Raw genomic sequence first — 24,816 nt, 5'->3', positions numbered from 1 at the left:
GACTTGCAATTGTTTTGCCCACAACAAACTTATTCAAGCATCCCTAACTGGACTTTGCTTTGTGCATTGGGACAAGTCATGCTGGAATAGAAAAGGGCCTTCCCTTAATGTCAGGATCAAATAACTGTCCAAGCTGAAAACTGGAGTTAAGATTTAATGGGGAATTGAAGGGTCTGAGCCTGCATCCTATATTTGATCGGAATGGACTGAATTGTGTCCCAAGACTTCTGCCATGAAGTATATTGGATCACATGAACCTCGCATGAGAATCGTGGGATACTGTACCAGTACTGTACCTTGATGAAAACGGCTTAATGCTATTTATTTTCAGCACTGTTTTTGTTGTTGTGATTTTCAAATTAATAATATTTTGAATTATTAATAAAAAAAAAATGATTTTTTTCCAGTTTTATTTTGCACTCTTTGCTGATTTTCTCATTTTTGTCAAGGTACCGTTTCACCATTTCAGTACCGGTACTTTATGCAATTATAGTATCAAAGTCAACCGTTTTCCTCGAGGATATTAAGCCACCACTTTGCGTCTCATTTCCCATCCTTCCCTTGAAATCATTATTGCAGGTTGAAAAACTTCAGTTTTGCATCAGAAATTCTCCTAGATTAGAATTTTCTTTTTTACTTTTTGAACCACCAGACTCAGTCAGACACGCCATGTAAAAAAAAAAAAGATGAATAAAAATAAGGAGCTGGGAGATGAAGGTGCTGAAGACATAACATTCATGCCCTTGCTGAGATTGCACTAGTTAAAAGAAGCGCTAGGCCCCATAGCTAACTGTCAAGGCAATGTTAGAGTGCAAGTACAAGCTGTAAACAGAAATAATGCTTCCTCTCCTGTGTGTTGCAGTCAGTTGAGGCCAAGGGGGTGGCAATATTAATCATAAACTGTCAGGATCCGCTTCTTGTACTTCAAACGCCATGGTGCAAATCACATTAAGCGAAAGCTGCAGATCACAGCCAGATTTGGTCATTTGGGCTATTTGGAGCTCAAGCACAAGGACAGATCAAACATACATACACATTGGAAACACGCAACAAAACATGGAGCCATCTGACATGGCCGCTTGCTTTGGTACAGCATGCGAGCTTACAAAAAAAAAAATGATGCCTCTTGTGCACATATCAGGGTTGGACGATAATACTAATAATAACGTTGCTGTCTTTTCAAGGACCTATAAAGTGCTAGGCCGGTGGCGAGTACGTCTTTCATTTCTATTATGACCTGGTTGCAAGCGGACAACAAAAGCATTTCAACTCGTGAAGCCTCAACATGACACACTTGTTCCAAATTGCAAAAGCTTTCCAAAAAGCAATTCAAAAGTTCGCTCGGTGAAGCACCGGTTAGCACGTTGGCCTCGCGGTTCTGAGTTGTCGGGTTCGATCCCAGATCCTGCCTACTCGTGTGGAGTTTGCATGTCCCCCCCCCCTGCCTGCGTGGGTTTTCTCTAGCTACACCGGTTTCCTCCCACATTCCAAAAATTCCATCCAAGTGAGGATCAACTTAACGAAAGGAAACGACTAAGAGATAAAAGATGAAATACTTGGTGTGTATGGGTAGGACTGCAGGGCAACACTTATTTGTCTCCTCATGGAGGGGGGGGGGGGACAGAGAGAAGGTCAGCAGTCACACTTCATAGGCTCACCGCAGGGGGCGACCGACATGTTAATCACGTTAAGCCCAAATTCTAATTACAGCGCTGAGGGCTGATATCACGCACTGTCAGATGGTAAATATGGAAAGTCACAGTGTGACTCCATGCAAAGCATCACACAATCCTAACAGAGAACTAAGCGCTAATACACACCATGACACAAGACAGACAAATGGAGTGTTGACAGAAATGGCGCAAACATGAAAACGTAGCAGCAACTCTGCCGCTAGCGTAAGTTGTCTCGGATTTTTTTTATCTTTTTTTTCCACCGCTGGAAGTGAAAAAGAAAGAGCTCCTTTTCTATGATAAAGGTGCAAACTTGTCATTTTCTTTCCCTTTGTTTTGTAGCACCCACGCACAAATGCATTCAAATCCAGGACAAGCGTTCAAGAAGAAGACTCCAACCTGTTGCCTTTTATTACTTAAGTCGTTTCGAATGTCACTAGCAGCCGTTTTTTTTTTTTTAACAGTTCTCCAATTGGTTTCATTACAACCTGCTGCTCTTGCGTTCTTTGATTAACTTTCTATGCAAATGAAGTGATTTTTTTTTCCAATGGCTGTCTTGTGTAACCAATCTGTGCAATGAGTCGGATTAGGTTTTCATCACGCAGCTTTACAATTCATGTTTTCCAGCTCGCTCTCTGGTTAACATATTGTTTACACCGTCAATGTCGATAAATGAGGCATCCGGAATTGAGCAAATCACACTCAAGGATGATGCGGGAACTCCGAGTGAAGCACAAAGCAGGCTGAAACATTCAACACTTGAGCTCATGCATAGCCCGGCTGAAGTCTCACTAGCAGGACCTCCATATTTTGGAGCAATGGCACAGCACTGGATAAAAGAGAGGACAAATAAGTGGTGGAAGAGCCAAATCAACAACTGGGAGCATCATCACATCCCTACTCTGTTTTCTTCCTTAGCCCACCCTTGTGCACCATCACAAGCTCTGCCTCTGAAGATGTGCTTTGTTTTGGGAGTTGTCCTCAAATAGGGTGATCTAATAAGGAGGGGAAGAATGTGTCACTGAAGCATAGACGTATGTGGTGGATGCTCCGCAAAAAAAGAAATGGCCCTGGGTGGCTCTTGTTTGCCATGCTGCACCCTGCTTGCGTCTGGAATAGTGGTGGTGGATGTCGACGCGTGATGGCTGGTACGCTCAACGCATACAGACAGCTGGGTAGCACCAATCTCCAGGGGCAGAAAGGGGCCGGCCAGGCAATAAAAAGAGACAACAGCAAATTGGAACGTAGAAAATCAGGTGCTAAATATATCCGCAAACTTCATCAACTTGGAGATTCAGCAACCACCAAGTGCTTGGGGGGAAGAACCATCACAGACCTTCATCAATGCTTAGTTTTTGGAATATAACATTCAAAAGTAGAACCATTTTCCAGATTGAAACGAGAATGAATCCCTTCATCTCTTTTCCTCCTTGAATAAATCTAGAGCAGTAGCCAAGGCCCAGATGGACAGTAAAAAAAATAAAAAAATCTTGGAACTAATTGAATTGCCTGTGCTAAAAAAGAGGACCCCGATACTTTTTAATGGCTGTGTTAAAGATAGAGGGAAGGGCAGAAGGGAGAAGCAGGGGAAAGTAAGAGGCGACTGGCATGCCGGGGGGAGGAGAACAATCGAGGGCGATGATGAGGAGGAAAGTGATTGGAATGACAGGGAAAGAGGGAGGTCGCCACGAAACAAAGAGATGACATGACACAAATCGCGGGGAGGGGCAAGGGGGGGTGCAGAAGACAAAAGATGGGGATGGCTACTGAGAATTGCCTATGATCATTTCGAGCTCCTTAGAACAACCAAGCCATGCAACCATCATTTTGTGATCAGTTGCTCATGTGGCTGACCAAGTCATCATTTGTACCTTGAACGCATCACAGCCCATCTGGGATGATGCACGCAGGGTTCTTTGTAAGAAATAAATAATACGGGACCGAGTGTACAGCACAATGTCAAGCTCACACAAACTTGTGCCTGTGGCATTAAGGCCATCCTGCCACATCTAATAAACTCTGTGGTTGGATTCAGTAGGCCATGACACGGTGTCCACTTTGCTCTGCTTAGGAAGCGTCTGCCTTAAGCCCTGATTTTCAACGCGTCTGTCTCGTGTGGCACGCTGCCTAATCTGTGACTTCTTACGGCTCTCTCAATTTGTCTCAATCAAGCTCGATTGATTTTTGCTCGGCTTCTAAGAACTTTGTGTCATTCATCAAGTCGCACCTATAAGATGCAATCAGCGATCAATAGCTCATTCCCATGATTTGACATGAGGGCAGAGTCATAAGGGGGACTGAAAGTGACTCTCTTACTTACCAGAATCCTGTCTTCCGATTTGCCGCTTTTGGTGTCCAGTTTGATGGCTCTCATAAATTTAATGGTCTGTTTCTCCAGCAACTTCTTGATGTTCTCTGGGAGGAGGAAGAAAAGACAGGTATGCAAAACATCAATCAAATCAATCCAAAATATCCAAACTTTTTTAACTAACAGAGTTAGAAAGAAGTCAGAAAAATACATCTTGAGACCCAGATGGAAAAAAACTTCCAAATGCTAATTAGCAGCAAAACAGCGCAAACAATCCACTAATTCAATCACAGAAACAAACTGAAAATCATTGAAGTGGCTACAATGAGCTCAGACATCCAATAAATCAATAACCTCGATATGAGTTATTGACTTACTTGGTGAAACAATCGCTTTACTGTTACTGTTCTTATTGCACGTTTCTCTGCTTGCTGGAGCCGGACACTAAAATAAATACACAACGCATGCATGTCAAATGTGCAGATGCAGGTCTTAACATTTGAGTCCAGTCTAGACCCTTGAAATGAATCAAATTAAAAAAAGAAATTATTTCATGACTTTAATGATGCTTATTTTTAAAAGAAGCTGTGGAGCAGTCACTCTATCTCCAATTCAGTTTGGTTTGGTAAAGGAAATCAATAATGCCTCATATACTGTAATTAGGCTAAAAGTAAAAAAAATGAGCCAGTTAGCTGCAGCAATTAACTCATGCTAGAAGAAAAAAAAAATACATTTCATGTTTGGCAGTACTCATCAGGAGTAAGTCATGCACATTTGTGAGCTGTGTGTTTCTATGGTGTCATTTTCAGTCCAGCAAGTTGCAAAATGGCCACCCAGGATCAAATTGGCTGGATTTTCCTGTTTCATTTTTATTCCAAAAATGCAATATTAACTGTGTTTAAACTCGTGGCGGGGGGGTGAAGAGCAAAGATTATTGTCATGAAAATGTCTGTATTTAGCACCCTATCAAAAAGAAACGAACAAATATGGAGCAGAAGTATTATTAATAACTATGGTGATGATAAATGTTAGGGTCAGCTTAAATCAAGACCAAACCGATGACTTAACTTGATTAACATTTCATTGTCTATTTTCTTATGTTTGGTGGCATTTTGCTGTAATTTGAAACACCCGGGACTCATTTCAGCATATTCAATTCTGAAAGAGATACAAAGCAGCATTGAAATCATATTTCACATTTATCCGTACTTTCAAAGACTGAGCTATGGGTAAGCCAGCTCACATTGCTGTAAACAAGTACTCCTACTGTATCTGGGCTATTTTTAGCCTCACAGCCCAATAGAAAAAAAAAAAAAAAAAACACAGGTGACTCCAGTAAAACCTGGAAAGATGCTGTGATCTTGAAGGACTGGAAAGGCCACAGCTAGTTTGGTGTCCTCCACCTACTTTCTATAGCAATGCACATACAGGACCCGTATATGCTTGCAAGATGCAAGTCTGAACATCATGCTGGAAGTGGCCTGACTAATGGAAATGTGAAGAGGCCTGTTGTTTGCAGATGCCTTTCTGCATCCTCCCTATAAATAGACAGACCCAAAAGAGCTAAAAGTTTGCTCTTGCAAGGAAATGAGGTGTGGATCAAGCAACCATAGAATGTGTCAGGTTTGTTAATGACTTCATGCAGCATGGTCAGACAGAAGGGGCTTGGCTAGGATGAGCTGGTTAACAGCTAGATTAAACGCCGTCAAGTTAATTAGCAATGAGAGACTCCTTTCTTGTGCAACCCTTCCAACATGCATCAGAACATGCCTGCCATTGCGTGCGTGCAAACTTTACACAGAAATAAAGTGGATCAAAAGGGGGGAAACGAGATGCACATCCCATCAACTCCAAAATGTGACGTTTTCTGCGCAATTGTTAACTCGAGAAGCATGCAAACTAATGGTGTCCTTCAAAACACTCTTGACAGCTTTCACTTCCGGAGCGCCGTTGTGATGGTGAGCTTCAACAACACGCAGGGGAAAAGTCCTTTGGAGCTCTCACCTGTCATTTCCCTGCTGATCGTGGCAAAGCCCGACGCTGTGCTGCTCTCTTTGGAGGCCATGACGCGAGCGAGCGCGCGGGCGCGCACCTCGCTGCTGAGATGATCCTCCACAACTCTGTCCGCAAATGACGTGTGCTTCTTGCGGTCGGTCGCTCGGTCGGTCGCTCGGTCCCCTTTGCGCCACCGCGAGCTGTGAAGCGAAGAGAGGCTGTGGCACGCTCTTCGCATTTGCACTGGTGGGGTGGGCGAGAGAGAGAGAGAGAGAGAGAGAGCAAGAGAGAGAGAGTGAGAGAGAGAGAGAGCCAGCTCGAGGGGGTGGTAGAGGGGGGTTAATCAGGATAAATTTATTCATCAGATGCGCTCAAATTCCTCCTTATATGCATAGATCAGCATGGATTTGAACCTTTTTTAATGTGTGTCCTCTGGATCTGTCCTTTCAATATTACTTGCAGAAAAGCGTCTTTCAAATTTGAGTTTAAGAAAAAAAAAATACCATTAAGCTGATTTGTGATATCATGGATAAGTGAGTTAAACTTTTTTGTGTTTTATTAAAGTTTGGAACCTAAGCATAATAATTCCATCCATCCATTTTCTGTACCGCTTAGTCCCCACGGGGGTCGCGGGCGTGCTGGAGCCTATCCCAGCCATCATCGGGCAGTAGGCGGGGGACACCCTGAACCGGTCGCCAGCCAATCGCAGGGCACACAGAGACAAACAACCATTTGCAACCGCACTCACACCTAGGGACAATTTGGAGTGCTCAATCGGCCTACCGAGCATGTTTTTGGGATGTGGGAGGAAACCGGAGTGCCCGGAGAAAACCCACGCGGGCCCGGGGAGAACATGCAAACTCCACACAGGGAGGGCCGGAGGTGGACTTGAACCCGCACCCTCTTAACTGCGAGGCGGACGTGCTACCCAAGTGCTCCACCGAGCCGCCTACCCTGAGCATAATAATTGACTGAAAAAATCATTTGCTTTTGTGCTCTTTGAAACAGATGACAACAAAGCTCTGATAGCCACGATGGTGCTACTGTGACATTCTTTCGCTCATATCTCATAGCGATTGTTTTATTTTTCCCATCAGGGTTTGTTGAAGGTTGCAGAAGGTCACATCTGCTTCATGCATTTATCTCTAGTTGGTTCTGGCTTAACAAATCCAACACTCCAATCAAGCAGAAATAATATTCAAATCATTCTTAAGTGAATACATGAAGTCATTATATTCAGTATGTTTTTTTTTGCTTGGAATTTAGAGCAGATCACTCATGTCCACGATACAATTTGGGAAGAAGAAGAGGTTCAAGCTGATGATGACAACAATGTATGATTCATCCACTCAATCAGAATGAGCACTTGTCAATGGCGCCGTGCCTTATGCAACTCAATTGGGCTCTTTTTCTATACCCACGGGTTGAATGAAGACAGATTTTCAGCGATGGCTTCATTCTATGACAAGCACGCTCTTCAAAATGCAGATGAATGTGTGCTCATCATGAGGAGGCCCAGCTGTGTCATGCTATCACTTTGTCCTTTGAGCAGAAAACATCATTCCATATGTGTTAGACACCTTTGTCTCACGGATACTTTGATGAAAAAAAAAAAAAAACAGTGGGGGGTGTGGGGGACATTATACTCCAGGCAATGAATGTTTTGAGGTATTAACGGAGAGAGGGCCAAGAAGGCAAGAATAGGACGTTTGTATTCGGGGGAATGATAGCCCCCTCCGGGTTGCATGGGGTTAAAAACTTCAGCAATGTTCCAAGATGCACTTGAAAGGATGAAGCATTATTTATTCATCAGTGCAGCATTTCACAGATGGGAAGCGCGCGATATTCAATAGGCCCTCCATTACATGTCTGTCTATGCGCTATATGGGAATGAATGTGTTTCGCTACAGAGATGAATGTCCTCACTGCAAGTTCTGCAAGTAAAACAATTTGTTTAAAGCAGAAAAAAAAAAAAGTCTTATTGAGCCTGCACAAATACATGACAGCAAATAGGACAGCAGTTTCTTTCTGGCCCACCCAGAGTCAACGGTTCATTTGCATCTCAATGAAGTCGTGAAAATATCGACGTGAAAATACTTTCCGACCTATATATGCAAATGAATCCACGACAAAGACAAGATCATGTTCAAATTGATAAGCTTCACTCATTTTGCAACACATTGGGGACTGTTACATCATCCCAATTTGGTTGTATACCAAAAAAGGCATTTCATTTGATTTGATCAACTTGTATGTATCTTCCAGCATGAATGGTGCCTTCAGGTTACCTAGCAACGGGCAGTAGCACACCTTCATACTACAAGTGATGCTGGCTTTTGAACTTTGCTTTGAAGAAAGACTTTTTCCGCTTTGGCCCGGGGGACAGAAAGGCCGTCATTTGCGAAACCCATCCGAGAGGAGCCAGTGGCGTGCGTTTCCAGGTGTCGCTGAGATATGGCTTGAACTTTGCAAGGTCAAAGTTACAACTTGCATTTAGATATAACCACATATTTTGTAAAATGACGGTGGTTTTCCGAAGTGGTAATATCCCTCACACAATGATTCTGTTTTGGATTTGTTCAATTGAATGCAATGCTGCATTTGGTTGAGCGGAAGGAAGCACGTGGCGAAAGCCAAAGCGTGGCAGGCTGATCCCGGATTTGTTTGTTCCATCTGCCTGGATGACTGACAGATCATAGAAACAAATGCATCAGTCCATTGATTGCGTCAAAGCTGGTATATACTGCTCTCTACTGGCTAAACGGAGAAAACCTAGGTCTTGATTTGAGGATGTCCAAGAAGGACATGTCTTGCACTTGACTGGTGACCCTAGAAAACAATGATTTCAAAATGTGAAAATTCAGATGGAGAGAAGCAGACACTCCATTACATTGAATAAATCATTTTTAGCCACACATCATTTAGGGGTCCCCTGAAAGAAGCTGTGCAAAATCTTAGCTATTGCTAAACCACTGAACTTTCATTACAATGCTGCATATGATAAGAATTCTTATTATGAAATGATGACAGGGCATTTTTAGCGTTTTTCATCATAGGCTCGCAGAAATTTTGCCTAGAGTAGCTAGTGACTTTCAAAGGTTATGTTGTTTTGTCTGATATCTGTGCAGCAGACTTCTGCCATCATCTGCCCTCAGGTTGCTCTCATTTTTTGGGGGGGCTGGCAGGGCTGTATTTTCTCAGACTGACAGCCAACCCCATCATGGAAAATGTGTTTAGTATCATTTTATTCCTAGTGAGAACATTTAATTAGATCTAAGTGGGAGTTGTCATATATTTTATCCGCTGCTGAAAGGGACATTTTAGCATATGCTGGTTTCGTTCAACTTTTATGCAAATGCAATGAAATGTTGCATACCAGAAGTGATAGCTGATTTCAGGCTTGGCCATAGAAGTCCATATATGTTTAACACAAACCTTGTTTCTCTCTTTTTTTTTTTTTAGGGGGGTGCTTTTTAAAAAAAAAAAGCTAAAAGTTATAAAGTTGTATTTTTCTGCAATTAAATTCGATGTAAAAATAGAATCTGATATCTCGGAATAAGCAGATGTTTATTACTTTTACAATACTACAAAATACTACTTGATTACATGCAGATTTATTCCAAACATATTAAAATATTCTCATTCACGCACATGTTTGAAAAATCGGAGTTCTTTTGAAGCTTTTGGGGTCCAAATGATTCTCCCTCATTTGTAAGGCAAGATTTTAAATGATGTCAGTTGAGAATGTGAGTCATTGCCCTAATGAGATCGTTAGCTGTGTAATGAACCGCTTCACTGCATAGACTAACTAACAAATCTCAAATATTTGTAACCTTTCAAGCTTGTTTTTCTACTTAGGTATTAAAATTAATTGTGATTTTTTTACTGGTTCCGAGTTTGGCTCCAAATACTCAATCCCATAGATCTATAGATGCAGGAAGGGTAAACACACTAGTTTTTGTTTTTCTTATAAATCCTTCCAAGTCATTTTCATCAATAATTTGCTCCAACAAACTTTCATACTGCTGATCTTTACTTTTGGTTGCCCCTTGTTTTCATCCCATTTCCTGCTGATAAATGCAGTTCTTGCTATCACCAGCAGGCGACAGCAGATACACAACTACAGCACAGCACATACATTGAGCAGAGAGATGATTTTTTATCAGCTATTGAAAAGAAACAGAGCGGAACAGTGTCACTCCATTACTGATTGTCCCAGGTTACCGAATGACACCGTTTCTCCACATGGATGGAATAGATAATATGCAGTGAAACTTGAGTAACCTCTTTCGAAATAAAATGGCCAAGGTAGAAATGTGAAGTCATGAACTTCTTGCCATTTGAAGCTGATATATGCTAAATGGTTGTTCTGGAAGACGTTGACGGCATTTTTTAAAATAAATCAGTGCTGAGCACACAGTGGCAAAATAAATCAATTGTCCGACTTGCCGAAAATGCGGCTTATCGTTATCCAAGCATTGCTTCGTGAAAGCGAAAGGCCTTGCGGATGCCCTCCAAGGCTTAGTCTAGCGACCACAATCTCATTCTTTCGGCCATTACCCCTAGGTCATAACCAGCAGTATTGGAATGTTAATTGCGTGGTAAATTGAAAGCTCTATCTTCCTCCTCCGCTCTTTCATCTCCACGACAGATTTGTGCAGGAATGTCAATATCATTGACACTGCCCCGACTTGTCTATCTTTTAACTGGGGAAACAGGGATTGTTGTTGCATCCATGGTTTCTCTATTCTCCGTTAGCTTTTTAGCACATCTCTCGAAAAAACAAAATTTGGAAGGACATATTTTCCGCACACACGCGCAATTCCCAAGTCTTCAGCTGCCACAACATTAGCTCCGATATGATCACCCAGCTCGAAGCAATGGACCAGCTTGGCTCCATGGGAGCTACGCAAAGCAGATAAATAAAACTAAGGTCCAGACACTATCTCCTGCCCTCACCCCTTGGCCATTATGTATCTTTCCTCTTTTACTGTGAAGAAAGCAGGAGGTTGACAGCTTAAAAAAAATCATGCTCACTATGAGGAAAAAAAATAAATATTTGGGGGGGGGGGGATTTGTGAACTGCAGGAGCTGAGCTTCTGGGCTCCCGACCTCGTTCCTGATGTGAAGCCTCTGGGATTTGGATGTTTTCTAATCAGAAGAGCAATACCGCTGAAACTACTGGCAGCAATGGCTGAAGAAAAATGACAAGTAAACGACGGTACTGCTGCTGGAATTTCCTTCATACTAATTTTATACAATTAAATTTGGCATGTGAATTAAAATGATTATTCAAAGAGTAATGGTGCGAAAGCTGAACTGAGGCTGTCTCCTTTATCATCAACTGGGTCCACTTTGACCTCTTCAATACATTTGTCATACTTGGAAGGTTTCAACAATTTACTCTGAAGTTCCCTTTCACTAATGACCCCTCTAATCCTCCCCCACCAATCCAAAACCAACTCCAGGTTACCCCCTGTTACGCTATAGATCCCCCTGTCGGCTTTCTATGGAGAGATCGAAGTCTAATTAAGATTGGTAATGAAGATTTAATTTTCCACTTCTAATGAGCCCGTGAACTCTCTAAGAGCTAAACGCTTGAGCGAGAGAGTATGGGGAAGCAGGACTAAGTGGAGGTGAGCGAGGATAGAACAGCGGGGATGACCAGGTGACCATCACTGGAGAAAGAGGTCATTCACTGAAACCCAGTGACTCATTTCGGTCCGTCGTGTTTTGTTAATGTCACTGAAGAAACTTTATTGAGGAATTTGATTGGTCTCACAAGAAAAAAATATATACATACTATATATATTGCATACCGTATTTTCCGCACTATAAGGCGCACCTATGAACCTCCAATTTTCTCAAAAGCCGACAGTGCGCTTTATAATCCGGTGCGCCTTATATATGGACCAAAATGGATTCGTGGATGAGGACTAATTTATTAAAGTAAGCTTGACGTGTTTATTTTGTGTGTTGTGTGATATTAACGTTGAGTTATTGATATATTGTTATTGTTTCCCCCATTTCGAGTGTTACTATATTGTGATTGCATTAACGTTTGAGCAACGTTGAGTTATTTATTCTATGCGCTTTATAATCCGGTGGGCCTTATATATGGACAAAGTTTTCAAATGGGCCATCCATTGAAGGTGCGCCTTATAATCCGGTGCGCCTTATAGTGCGGAAAATACTGTAAACATATATACATTTATATTTACATGGCATTTATTAAGTGTGCTTCAACGTTCTTTTCTAGAGTACTACCTTGGCTATATTGTGTCTTTATAAAATAAACATTCAACCTTGTACGTGACAGGTGTTCAGCTCACTGTCAAATGTGTCACTTTGATGGCTTGAAAGCCACCTGGAAAGCTAAGAATGATCAGAGAAATCCCAAAAATGAATGGCTACATCAGGTGTACAGGGACACACACTAACACACAACCACACACATGCGTGCATTTCCCCGGTGTCGAATTGCCAGAGGGATTGAGCGTAAGGTTCAAACAGAATGAAGAATCTCTATGAACTCAGCGCACACGCCGACCGAAGACTCCCGTGATGCAATCAAGCAGGACCATGAAAGCGTACGTGTGTATTTGAGTCACAACTACAGTGTCATTCCCAGCTGTACGCCGAGTACATGCACGGTTATCTATCTCCGGTGGTGCCATGATGCTAGGATCAATTATGCATGCAGTAATTATTGACAATGCCATGGATGACAGCATATCTTCACCTCCAATGCTGCATTGCAATGTTGATGCTTGAGGGAGACTGATAGATAAACATACCTATAGGAGTTGTAAATCCATAAGAATGTTGTTTGGTTCCATGTTTTTATCAGCAATGTAGCCAAAAGCCGGGCAGAGAAGGCAAAGCGCTGCTTGGCTTCTAAATTACTTTTTTGGACGCGCCGTCTCTCTATTCAGGAGATTCCCCTCTCTCTGTCACAATATAATAATGACTGTTTCTTTTGCCTCACGCAGTATCATTCCAAAGCTAATCACCAATAGAGTTTCTAGCGATGTGATATTCTTGCATATTAACTGTTAATATGCTTCTGTGCCTCTTGTTTCTGACTTGAGGCGGGTATTATCATTGTAATCAAGCGGAGAGCCAGCTAACACGATCATTTTCTAAACCATCATGTAGAAATAATCCCCCCCCCCCCTTCAAATGTGATTACCATATTTTCCGCCCTATAAGGCGCACCTAAAAACCTAAAATTTTCTCAAAAACCAACAGTGCGCCTTATAGTCCGGTGCGCCTTATATATGGATCAAATTCCTAAATTTAAACTGGCCCAAAGCATTGTGTCATGAAATCAATCATAAGCGGCCCGCTGAAGACTATGAATCATGACTCAAAAAGACTATGGATCATTATTTTATGATTATAAAGTCATTTGTTCCGTCTGAAGTTGAAATAAAAAAGATAAAATGGAGAATGATTTGATTTGGATTAAAAATCTGACATGATGCATTCATGGTGCGCCTTATAGTCCGGTGCGCCTTATATAAGGATAAAGTTTTAAAATGGGCCATTCATTGAAGGTGCGCCTTATAGGCCGGAAAATACGGTATTTTAATCAATCTTTTTAACCAGCCATTCAGTCACACAGCAATGGTACACCTCCCCCCCAAGGCATCATTTGGAATGAAAGCTTCCTTTCTACACTGTATTTTCTGCCTGTGGAGTTGCAAAACTTCAATTCTGCCTCTTTTTTTCCCCCCATTGTGCCATTGAACAAACGAACAACCTCAACCTTCATCCGAAAGCCTCAATGATGTGCGGAAGTCTGCCTTCTATCACAGCATTCGCATGCCCTGAATCTGGGTGGATCAAAAAACGCTGTGTTTCTCGTTTGACTTGCAAAACCACACACACACACACGCACGCACTCCAAATTTAAGCAGCAGAAGTCTGATTATCCCGAAATGCATGAGACAGCAGAAGAAGCACAAGGTGGGGCTGATTCATCTCTTTGAAATACTCTCTTTTTTTATTCAAATTTACAAAAAAGAAAAAGTACAACGGAAATAAATACACTTTGTACAGCACGCCATTGTAGAACTCTATCAACATTGTGTGGGAATCGTGACAATCGGTGGTGGGGGGGGGAGGGACAACTGGATCTCTATATTAAGGTTGCATTAAAAGGCTCTACATCAAAACCTTCAAATAGCAACTTCCAAATGAAGATGGAATCCTGACTTTGCTCCGTTTTCAAGACAATCTAATAAGATGGAGTTGTGGGGAGCTGCAGTGACTGTGTTCTTTCATTTCATTCAGTGGAACTCAAATCACACCTTGGATGGAATCAATTCATCTTGATCACGAGGTTAAATAATCACTTCTGTCAAGTGCTTTTATTGCATTCCTCCAGAGGCTCATTGCTTTGATTCGGACCAATTAGACAGCGGCGACTTTGGAATTAGACCAATTAGCATGGGTGGTCTGATTTATGCGTAAAACAGCAAGTCATTGACTGCTATACTCAGTTGAGCTAATTGCCTCAATTATTGTTGTTTGTGTTAAATGGAGATCGACATTAATCGTGGATGAATGTTTAGAACCTGTATTTATTTCTTGTGAATCCATGAGAAATGATATAAGCATCATCATTATTCACGATCGTTTGGCTTCTCAGTGATTGAAATGATGTTGCTTTTCAGTGCACACTCTGGACTCAAACTTGCTATGGACATGAGGAAGGTGAGGAAGCAGGCTCATGCCAGTAGAAATCCAACGTTTGCCAAGCTCGGCATTGACTCGGCAAGCCGCATGTAGGCGGAATGAGGCCTGGAACAATGCACAAGCCAATTTCACCATGGCAAGAAATGAGCTGTAAATACATACATGTGTGTATATATATATATTTCTAATTTGCTGGGATTATTTGGACATTTTTCGAGGCTTTCACGCTATCATTCTTGTGCTTGCTCCCTAAAACGGCTTTTTTTTTTTTTTTTTTAAATCAACATTCCAAATATTCGATACGGCACTCCATTTAAATGACTCATTATGCAAGTGTGGATACCCATTGATAGATTAAAATGACTGTAATTTAAATATTAGTCCTGTATGACGTTGAAAAGCACTCATGTCCAAATTTAGATTAGAAAGGAGCGTTTACATTTCAGTGTCTCCTTTCAAAATCAATTGGGTTCAATATGACTAGCCTGGTGATCATCCAACTGCATTCAAGATGTGAACAACCCATTCTTAATTCCATCTCAGAGTGTTATGCACTTTTAGAAAAACTCTTTAAACTGGACTTTTGTTTTAGCATTTTAATAGAGTTGCGATCCACTTCACTGCCTTTTCATCAAAAAAGGTTTCTCAGCGGGATCAGACCGTGCTGAAGCATCCAGTGACGAATATTTTGCACAATAAACTTCAGTGGGCACAAGTACCAGCGAGCGGCTCAGAGTTGCCACAAAACAAAATCCAGTCGTGTCCACACATTGCACAAACAAAGAAAACCACACGGCTGTTGAATCCAGTTGAGTCGATTCTAATCTACAGTTCCAACAGTGATCCATTTGGACACCAATAATAAGCGAAGATAAATGTCATCTGTCATTGTCTCTTTCTTCAATAATATCCAGCACTATTTACATTGTTTTTACATACAGTCAAATATCGTATCGATTCTCCAATCCACATCGTATAAAGACAACGGTGATCTTGAACATGAATCATGATCCGACACAATATGAAAAAAACACAGTTGCATCCTGACCTTTTACAAGAAAATAAAAAAAGAGCCATCGTGGTGTTTTTGAAACTACAAGGATGTTTATTTGGGCAGTATGAGATTTAAAGTTGGATTTTTTTTTTGACAAGGTGTTTTGTTTGAAATCTTTGATCAAACAAATCATGCAGTCGTTGTCCTCGAGACGCATCGAGCTGTTCGTTAGACATAAAAAAGAGTTTTTTTTTTTTTTATAAAACATTGACGATATTAGCAATGGGATCATCGGTACTCCATACAGTAGATGTGTTTGCTTTTTCGAACTGACTTTCGTACAATCAAAGAGTGCAAATGAGTTCCATTCAAAGATGGGAAATGAGAGTTAGGGTTAGGGTTAGGGTTAGGGAGTTGTGGTGATGGAGGGAGGGGGGGGGCGAGCACATCCGAGAATCATCTCAATGTTTTCCTTGAGGGCTGAAAGGAGTCTTTCGTAGTATGTGAATGATTCATCATTTTCATTTCGAGTCAAGCAGCAAGCTGAAAACTTGACCCTTCTGCCACTGGAAACTAAATATAACGTGTTTTTTTTGTGTGTGTTTTTTCTTTTCCAGTGGTCTCATTCCCCAAGCGCCTCTCTATACATATTCATCCCTTGTTACCTTATCCACTTTATATTTAATGATGTATTCAAACGCACATAGTAGGCCAGGAACAAATCGGTTAGAAAAAGAGGATGCAATGCAGGTACATTGTAGTGAATAAAGTATGCACTGCTTTGTTAAAAGTACCGTTCTCACCTCGTGGCCAGGCAGACCAACTTGTTTGATATTTCATCCACCTGCCACAATAGGGATGTTAAATTTACTTTCTTTAATTTTGAGGGCAAATTTTGATTCTTATGTCGAAAAGATTGGGGAAAAAAAATCATATTGGTGGCCTTTCCGTTGATTCGCGGTCATAGAACGTAAACGTTTGAAGTCAAGGTATCACTGTATATCTTTTTCTTTCATCCTCTTCCAGTTATTTTGTAGAATCACACATAGGTATGCTCAGAAGACGGTCACAAGGTTATTCCTACTTTGTCACCGACCTAAAGACACATTTAAACAACAATCCGTGTTTCCTCCTGTTTGTCTGGATTGAATTGTGTATTGTTGATCTGGGTTGCTTTTCTTTGTCCTAAATTTGAAGAAATAGTTGGCGCCGCCAGCCCGCCGGCCCGCCAGCCAGCCAGCAGAAGCATCCTCCGCATTGTCTGTGCCGGACCATATCAGCGCTTCACAACACTTATTGCTTTAAATTACATCAATCACTCGCTCGCTCTCCTTGCCTGGCTTTCTTCCCCCTCCCTGGGCTCATTTTTCTCTGTCTCTTTTTATTACTTTGCCTCTTCATCTTTCTCCCCTTTAACTTCTCTTCACATGAGTCTAGTTGTGGTAGTCTTTTCATCATTCTCTGCCCTCCCTTGTACCCCTCTTTTTTATCACTCCTCGGTCTTCCCCTTCCTATCGATCCCTCTCTTCTTCCTTTCCCCCTCTCTTTTATCTGGCTCCTCCTTGGGACTGTCTTCAACTTTTTCCTTTTCTTCGCTCTCTTTCTCTCGGTCTCGGAAGAGTTGAGCTAACTTGCGGAACTGGGGCCCCCACTCCTCCATTCCGGCACCCCAGTCCTCCTTATCCGCATCCTTCTCTCCTTCGCTCTCAAGCGAGCTCAGGGATCCAGCTCGGGACCCGTTACCCTCCAGGCCGTAGATCTGCACGGAGTCATACGGTGGTTGCGAAGGGTCGAAGGTGACCTGGGCGAGACGCAGGCGTAAGAATTCACCCACTCTCAGAGCCAAAGGGGGACCTCCGGTCCCTGGTGTTGCTCTGGCCGCCTCAATACCTGGAACCCAACCAGGGCCAATGCCCAGCACTCCCCCATAAGCTCCTCGAGGCTGACCGGGGAAGGGCAATAGCTGCGGGGTCATATCCATTCTTGCCACAACATAGCCCCCCAAAGTCACCCGATCTCGCCAGTCTCCAATCAGACCAGATGATTCTGGGTAGACAGGTGGACTGCCAGTCAGTGATATGCCACCAGCTTCTCTTTCGGGCCTTGCCACGACAAAGTTGCTCCCCATCTCTAGTCCTCCTCGCTCCAGAGTGCCAGGGGACTCCTTCTGCCTGCGTACCTCCGCCTGCAAAACGCTGGCGTAATTGCGAACATTGGTAGCTTTCTGTTGTCCGTCAGCGGAGGGTGGACCACTTCCGTTTCCTCCGTTGCATTCAAACTCAGGACCTTTCGAAGACAGACCGGCACGGGAAGCCTTGCGCCCCGCCGCGGGGAGGGTGGCTGAATCGCATACCCAGCCTCCTACCCCATGACCCTGGCCAATCATGGAGCCGGATCGTGTCAGGACCAGGTTATGCTCCCTCGGTAGCGTCTCCGACTGCACCTGGATGGGATGCAGGTGAGCACGAGAAGTTTCAGTCCGGGTTTGGAGTAGGGTGAAGAACTATAAGGATGGATGGACCATGGATGGAGGCTCATTTGGTAAGACAAGACAAAAACGTGGCCAAAGAAGAGGGATTGATGGCAATATCGATTGAGACCAAATGAGAGGCAGACATTGAGCAAAACAGAAAAAAAAGAGGATAGTTTCATTGATCACTGCCCTGTGAGTTGGCATGATTAAGAGATCAAATATTTGAAAATGACGATAAATACGGCACACAAAAGATAATGAATGGCAGGAAATAAATGTGCTGACTCATCACCAGCTTTGTCCTGAATGTCTTGGACATATTGTAAGACTAAATGACAATGAGTTCAACCCCAACCTGATGATGATTTCATATTTCACTCATCATTCAATAGATTTGATTCATTCATAAAATAAAAATGCAAGTAATTATAGTCCGTTATCAAAATAATGGCAGATGATAGGTATCGCGACGGAAAATCTGAGCTTGATAAAAAGATGCTTACCCAGTCCATGTCATGACTGTGGTTGACTTTGTCTTCACTGCTGTCCTCGGTGCAGTTGCTGGATGTTCCCATCCCTCGCCGTTTCTCCTGGCTGTCACTAGTCCGTGGTGTTCCTTCATCCGATGTGCTCACCCCGCTTTGGGTTGCAGTGCCATCGCGGCTGCCCGCGTGACTTCCTGTTCGGCTTCCTGTGCTGACATCTGTGGGGGTTATGTACACGGCGCCTGACTCTATTGGGCCGACCATGGCACCTTGGTTTTGGATGACCAAGGAGTGGTCCGGTTGGCCTCCGGGAAAGCGGTATCCCAGCTCCGCCAGACCTGGTTCAAATGTTTCGCCTGGTGTGCGGCGTAGAACTGGCAAGGTGTGGCTGCTGTAGCAGAGGCGACCGTAAAAGGGTCCTCCAGGACCGGAGTAGTTGTGTTCAACAACTGGATTCTGAGCCCAGCTGCAGGTGCGGCTTTTATCCTGCCCACGTTGGCTGTAACGTCTGGAAGACACAAAACTACACGCTGGAAATGACTTTTTTTCCAAACCTAGGAGCAATTATGCTAATCATTGACTTCATTTGAGGAACAAACGTTTTGATTTTGTGAAGCCAGTTTTGGGGCGAGATAATCCTAGGAACTTGAACCAAGGGTTTTTCCAAATAATAAAAAAGCCTCTGGGGTTTTTCCAAATAATAAACATACAAGGAGGAGGTTGATTGTAGCTATAACATCTTTTCAAATTCGATAGAAGAATCATGTATTTGCGTAACCGATGACTTAATTCAGCTCACTTAGTAACAAACAACCAAGTCATCTTTTTTTTTTCTCTTAAATTCGTACTGCAAAGTCACAAACTGATTTTGGTTTCTAGGCACATTTTCAGAACTTCTATTTGGAGGTAGGCAATTAAGAGCAGGAGAAGCCAAATGACGTGATAACGTTTTTCAAGCCTTACACACACTGAATACATTGGTTTGGCAAGTGGAATCCATTGCATGATATTGGCGAGGGCGTTTCATGTTCCTGTGTCCACCTCCATAAATTGCAAAAACATCAATAATTAAAGTTTGATCAACTAAAGCCAGCCAGCCAGCCAGCCTTCCTTCTTTTTATGGGCTCTCACTAGGACTTGCATGAATTCACTGAAACTCATTATTAGACCAAAGGCAATAAAATATTTCAAGCAACATCAAAGTGGGTGCAAACAAGCCATTGATGTAGCAGGGCGTAAACAAGCTGGAACAAAACAAGAACAACATTGCGGTCCACCAGGACTGCCGGCCGGGCTTGATAGCACTACACATCAGCACTTTGATGGCGCCTGATTATGACCTGGGAGTTGCGGCTTGATTGCTTCCAAAAGTGGATCAATTATCGTACCGGCCAAGATTAAAGCTTCCACTCTGAATTGTTCCTTTTCAGGCATCCTCTTAGTGCGTGAAAAGCAGCTAGTCACGAGCGAGGGCTGTCGCAATTAACCGAACCCATAAGTGTCACCACACAAAGGTGTGTTGATGATGCATGAACAAACAAATAGTTCCACTGACTCATTGCCTTCAATATCCATTTGTCATCGTGATAATCTGTTGAAATGTAAACTATAGCAGAATTTGGCTCCGCCTCTCCAATCCTAACACACGTGAAGAAGAACCACATCAACTTACACGTTCCTGCTGTCCAGTGTGCGATAGCCTCGTGAGCGTGAACTGTGGGGGGCGCTCTGGAGCGCGGCAATATCAAAGGCGGCCGTGTCCGCCTCGCCGCCGCCCTCGTCGTCGTACGTGATGATGTTCTCACGGACGTCGTCGTCCTCCAGCGGTGACAGCGAGTCGTGCTTCTGACGCCTCAATGACAATGACAGGGCGCTCACTGCTGCAGAGATGAAATTGAAAAGAAGAAGGATGAAAAAGGGTCAAAGGGGGTCACAGGGGAAATAAGGAGGGAGTGTGGGAGATGGAGGAAGACAAAGGGGGGAGACAAAACAAATTCAGAGGCGGCCTTGGGTTAGAGGGCAGGTGTATCATATCAGCAGGCTGCAAGCCACCACTTTGTAATTGACTTTGAGCTCCAGCCAGGCAAATGGAAGCTTGACGCTATTCTCCCATGACTGTGCGGTTCCAAAATGCACAACAGCGTTTGATGGGGGAAGAAGACACGCTGCGGCAATTTTGATGGATTTTCATTGATCTTAGTACATTTGGCTGGGGAGCTACAGTGGAACACAGCCAGTCGAGATGACTTTTGAAGGAATTGGAAGGAATCGGCCCAAATTCAAAAGCATTTTTATTCCATTTAATCTCCGACTGGATTTTTGATCAGTCCGCAAAGCAGGTGGTGCGCTTCCCTATGGAGTGAAACGCTCCCTCCAATGCCCCCCCCCCCCCCCCCCCCCAAAAAAAGATGCCGAGAAACTCGTGAGCCATCAAGTTTGGTTTCCAAAATCACACCGTAAAAGCGACAATCTACACTCTGATCAAAAATCATTTTGTCATTCAATGCGCAATTGCAATATTTATTCTTTTTATTCATTTGATAGATATTGATTGTTCTTGCTAGTGTCAGTTGACTTTATCGCTCAAACATTTCCCGTACTTGAGTTTGGTATACTTGTTTCTCCGTTCAAAGGCTCTCTGCATCACCTTCACACATTAATGCCTCCTTCCCTCCCTCCCTCCGTCCCTTTGTGAGTGAACAGGTCCCATCCAGAATGATAATGTCCCTATCAACAAGGAATGAGCAGGGATTCAACGGAGTGAATAGAAACGACAACCATGCTGGCCGCGAACCAACACTTTCTCAGAAGCCAGACATTATTCAATGGAGTACTTGTGAATTCCTGCTCAGGTGGAAGTGACATTTCATTGTGCGGCTTCCCACAACACGAGCCAAGAAAATCAAGGATAATAGTTATTTCACAAGTGATTGGCCCAAAAAAAAAAAAACTTCTATTCAAGCAGCTATGAAATATTCACACGAGCGCTTTGATACTTTCATATGGAGATTCGGCACGTGTGGCGAAGGATAAATGGCTGGGAAGTCTTTGTCTTTTGATATGGAGATTTGCGTCAAAGAGCTTTGTGGCGTAAAGTATCAATTCATTTGTTTAAGAAAGAAAAGCATTCACGTTGTGTGTGACACTTACCCAGTAGCGTTGCAACGCATGCCAATATGGCCAGCAGAGCTGCAGTGCTGAGGCCAGGCGAAGGCGACGTGGAGTGCTGGGGGAGACAAACGGTTTCTTTTTCCCACTCCCATTCACCTTCAGCCTGTTTGTCCTTTTCCCTCTCTCGAGTCTTTGCCCCTCCTCTCAGGCAGGGACAGACAGACACCGTGACAGTGCCGGTGCTGGTGAGACCTGATGTCCCATCTCGTAGAACCAGCGGCACATAAAGTGTTATGGTGGAAGACGGGGAACGGGACAGTGGCTGCAGCTGAGACAGCAGGACCAAACTTGCTGTGGTACCTGCAGAGGAGAGGAAAAAAAAAAAATCCCAATATTGACAGAATAACATTTGGATTTTTCTTGGGTCAAAAGATCCCAATCCTGATGTATACAGGAAAAAAATGGAATTTGATCCATTCTTGCAGGTTTGCACCATGTGATTAGGATTTGAGATGTTTTCATAAAAAAAGGCTTCAGAAATGTTAACGGCGCCAAATGAACTGTGCAGCCTGATCATTAGCATAACTATTAATCAAAACAACCCCGAGTCAAAAATGAAAGCAATTAAGTCAATGTCCAAAGAAAAACTAATTGGAATAACGTTGCCGTTTTGTTGTTTGTTTTCCTTAAAAAAAATGTCTCCGTCTAGGAAGTGCCACATGTAAAAACGTGTCATTAAGAGAAATGAAGAAAAGAATATGTGAGGAAATAAGGAAGGAATTGAGACAAATTTAGTGAGGGGGGGAATAATTGAGTGCGTACCACCACTGTCCCTGACACTGAAGTTGAGGGCTGCGCTGGACTCCGGAGGGATGCTGAAATACACAGTGCTGTCATTGCCGCCTTCATCTCTATCAATCGCCCGCAACACCTGCACCACCTGAAACCCAGAGATAGAAGGGCCAGCAGAAATGGGGGGGGGGGGGGGCAGAGTGTAAGGGCAGGGTTGGAAAAGCAGCAAGATGGGAAAGAAAGAGTAATGAGACAAACACACACGCATTGCTTTTTAGCAAGCAATAAGCCATTAGCCGGCGTCAGCAGAAAGCAGAACAAGCCAAACAATTAGGATAGCAGAGCACGCCAAACGACATGAATGGCCTCGCACAAATATGCCTTTCAATTTGGTAAGAGCATCGCTGCATTTGCACATAGTGGCAGTGATGAGAAAATGAATGGAAAAGGATGTCTTACATCAGCCAAAGCTGATGGCTAATTTCTTTGGAATGAAAAACACCAGTCATTACGATGCAAGACATCCTTTTCGAGATGATTTGAGGAATGCAGAGCCCAAGAGGTTTTGCATGCCTCATGAGTGAGTGAGTGAGTGAGTGAGTATGCATGGCCACATTATGGTATCGGTTGCTGTGTGTGAATATTGGATTGTGTTGTGACTAATGACTTGTCACGGAGATATGTGTACACCCTGCAACCCATTTGAGGATACCATCTTTTTTTTATTTTCATGTACTGTAGTCTCACTCATGCCCAGTCATGTAACTGCTTAAAGACAAAAGTGGAAATTAAGGAGCGAGCACGGCGATGCTATCGATAGTTTGGGTAGGACTTGAATCGATCGGACAAATGCAAAAGAAGGTTTTCGAGCAAATTCCTGTTTAACAAAGAAAAGCATTCCTAACAATGCTAATTTTGTGCTCGGTCTTTAGCGAACAAGAAACAGGCTTTTTTTAAATTCTATATTATAATATCGGATTGGTTGTTGTTTGACAATACACGGTGTACATTTGATTATTACCGTAAATTCCGGACTATAAGCCGCACCGGACTATAAGCCGCACCAGCTAAAATTGGGGGATATTTTAGTTTTTTTCTTATATAAGCCGCACCGGACTATAAGCCGCACGTGCACACGCGTTTTTTTACAAAAAAAGACCGTTCACAGAAAGCCTTTTTAAAGTTTTTATAACATACTTTAACATGTCTTTCTAAACATTGCCCGTGATGAAGGGTTTAGAGCCCTTTGACGCAGGTCACCTAGCGGGCATTCCTACTAAAGCTCATAATAGTCACAAGCAACACAGCCAGAATAAGCAGCAGCCATAGTAGTGTTTCAAAATAGTATTTTTCTTGTTGTTTTTTTCTTCAAGATACCGCAGTGTATAAAAGTGATCAAGTCATCGCAAAAATCACGAAGAAAAATCCTTATATAAGCCGCACCTGACTATAAGCCGCAGGGTTCCAAATTTTGGAAAAAAAGGCGCGGCTTATAGTCCGGAATTTACGGTAATCATTGTAACTGACTGCATAGAGCAAGAAAACATGAATACCTTTCCAACGGTTGATGAGTCACACATGGCCGTCGTGTACTGTCTATCCAGCTCCGGAGCATTGTCATTCAGGTCCAACGTCTCGATTGCAACCAGAACCCGGGACACCTGGCTGGGGTTGTCTGAAAAAGCAATTAAGAGACAGATTGTTTACAACACAAAGTCCACACAAAGCGCTCCAAATATCAAATTCCATGAAGAAAAGTCCCAGAAGCAATAAACATCCTTTTGAATGCACACAAAGGTGCAATACGCACCCCATTAAATGGGCTCAATTGTACTTGTGGGTAAACGCAACCATTTTGGTGTTAATCCAAACCTTAGCACTCAGATCCCATTATTGGCTTTGCTGAATATAAAGTCTGATTTGGCTGCTGCTGCTGCAGCAGCTGCAGCACTCAGGTCCTCAGCTGGAAAATATCGCATGTTTCCACTGCGCAAGACACACAAGCGCTCCATTCTGAGGAAGCACAACAGCCTGAAGTGTGTGAGAGCCACAATGCGGAGAACAGTCAATATGCATGGGGTTGCGCAAGAGTGGGCTTCAAATGGATTAGCAGGGGGGGTCTCCCGTAACTCATTGGCTCGGATCGACACACTTGAACGCGCTCGCTCTCACCGAATGTCCGTTCTGAGCTCACTGTTACATTTGAGGCTGCAACAGTGACACAATTCTGGCTAACCTGAACAAACAGAACCAAAATCCATTGGTGAAAACAGCTCATGAAG

At 43.1% G+C, this 24,816-nt stretch overlaps 2 protein-coding genes across 7 annotated transcripts in view; both read right to left on the bottom strand.

Annotated features, from left to right (window-relative positions):
• carmil3 (capping protein regulator and myosin 1 linker 3) overlaps positions 1-6,191 on the bottom strand; it is a 35,305-nt gene extending 29,114 nt beyond the window's left edge. For 5 of the 6 annotated variants that reach the window (XM_061295872.1, XM_061295876.1, XM_061295874.1 and 2 more), the window contains exons 1-2: positions 5,986-6,191; positions 3,994-4,088 (exon numbers count right to left, since the gene is read on the bottom strand). In XM_061295872.1, coding sequence (XP_061151856.1) covers positions 3,994-4,088; positions 5,986-6,046 — 156 coding nt within the window. In that variant the 5' untranslated portion in view covers positions 6,047-6,191. Of the gene's footprint in view, positions 1-3,993; positions 4,089-4,358; positions 4,426-5,985 lie in introns of all 6 variants that reach the window. The other variant, XM_061295877.1, reaches the window with a different exon arrangement.
• A 7,843-nt stretch (positions 6,192-14,034) lies between these two features.
• LOC133166101 (uncharacterized) overlaps positions 14,035-24,816 on the bottom strand; it is a 96,954-nt gene continuing 86,172 nt past the window's right edge. Inside the window, exons 11-16 of the mRNA XM_061296104.1 lie at positions 24,088-24,209; positions 22,565-22,682; positions 21,782-22,102; positions 20,304-20,511; positions 18,650-19,139; positions 14,035-18,116 (exon numbers count right to left, since the gene is read on the bottom strand). Coding sequence (XP_061152088.1) covers positions 17,163-18,116; positions 18,650-19,139; positions 20,304-20,511; positions 21,782-22,102; positions 22,565-22,682; positions 24,088-24,209 — 2,213 coding nt within the window. The 3' untranslated portion in view covers positions 14,035-17,162. The remainder of the gene's footprint in view (positions 18,117-18,649; positions 19,140-20,303; positions 20,512-21,781; positions 22,103-22,564; positions 22,683-24,087; positions 24,210-24,816) is intronic.

The sequence above is a fragment of the Syngnathus typhle genome, linkage group LG13 (assembly GCF_033458585.1).
Source record: "Syngnathus typhle isolate RoL2023-S1 ecotype Sweden linkage group LG13, RoL_Styp_1.0, whole genome shotgun sequence".
Classification (NCBI taxonomy): domain Eukaryota; kingdom Metazoa; phylum Chordata; class Actinopteri; order Syngnathiformes; family Syngnathidae; genus Syngnathus; species Syngnathus typhle.
The sequence above is the reverse complement of the archived record's forward strand: the minus strand, read 5'-3'. Positions and strand labels throughout refer to the sequence as shown.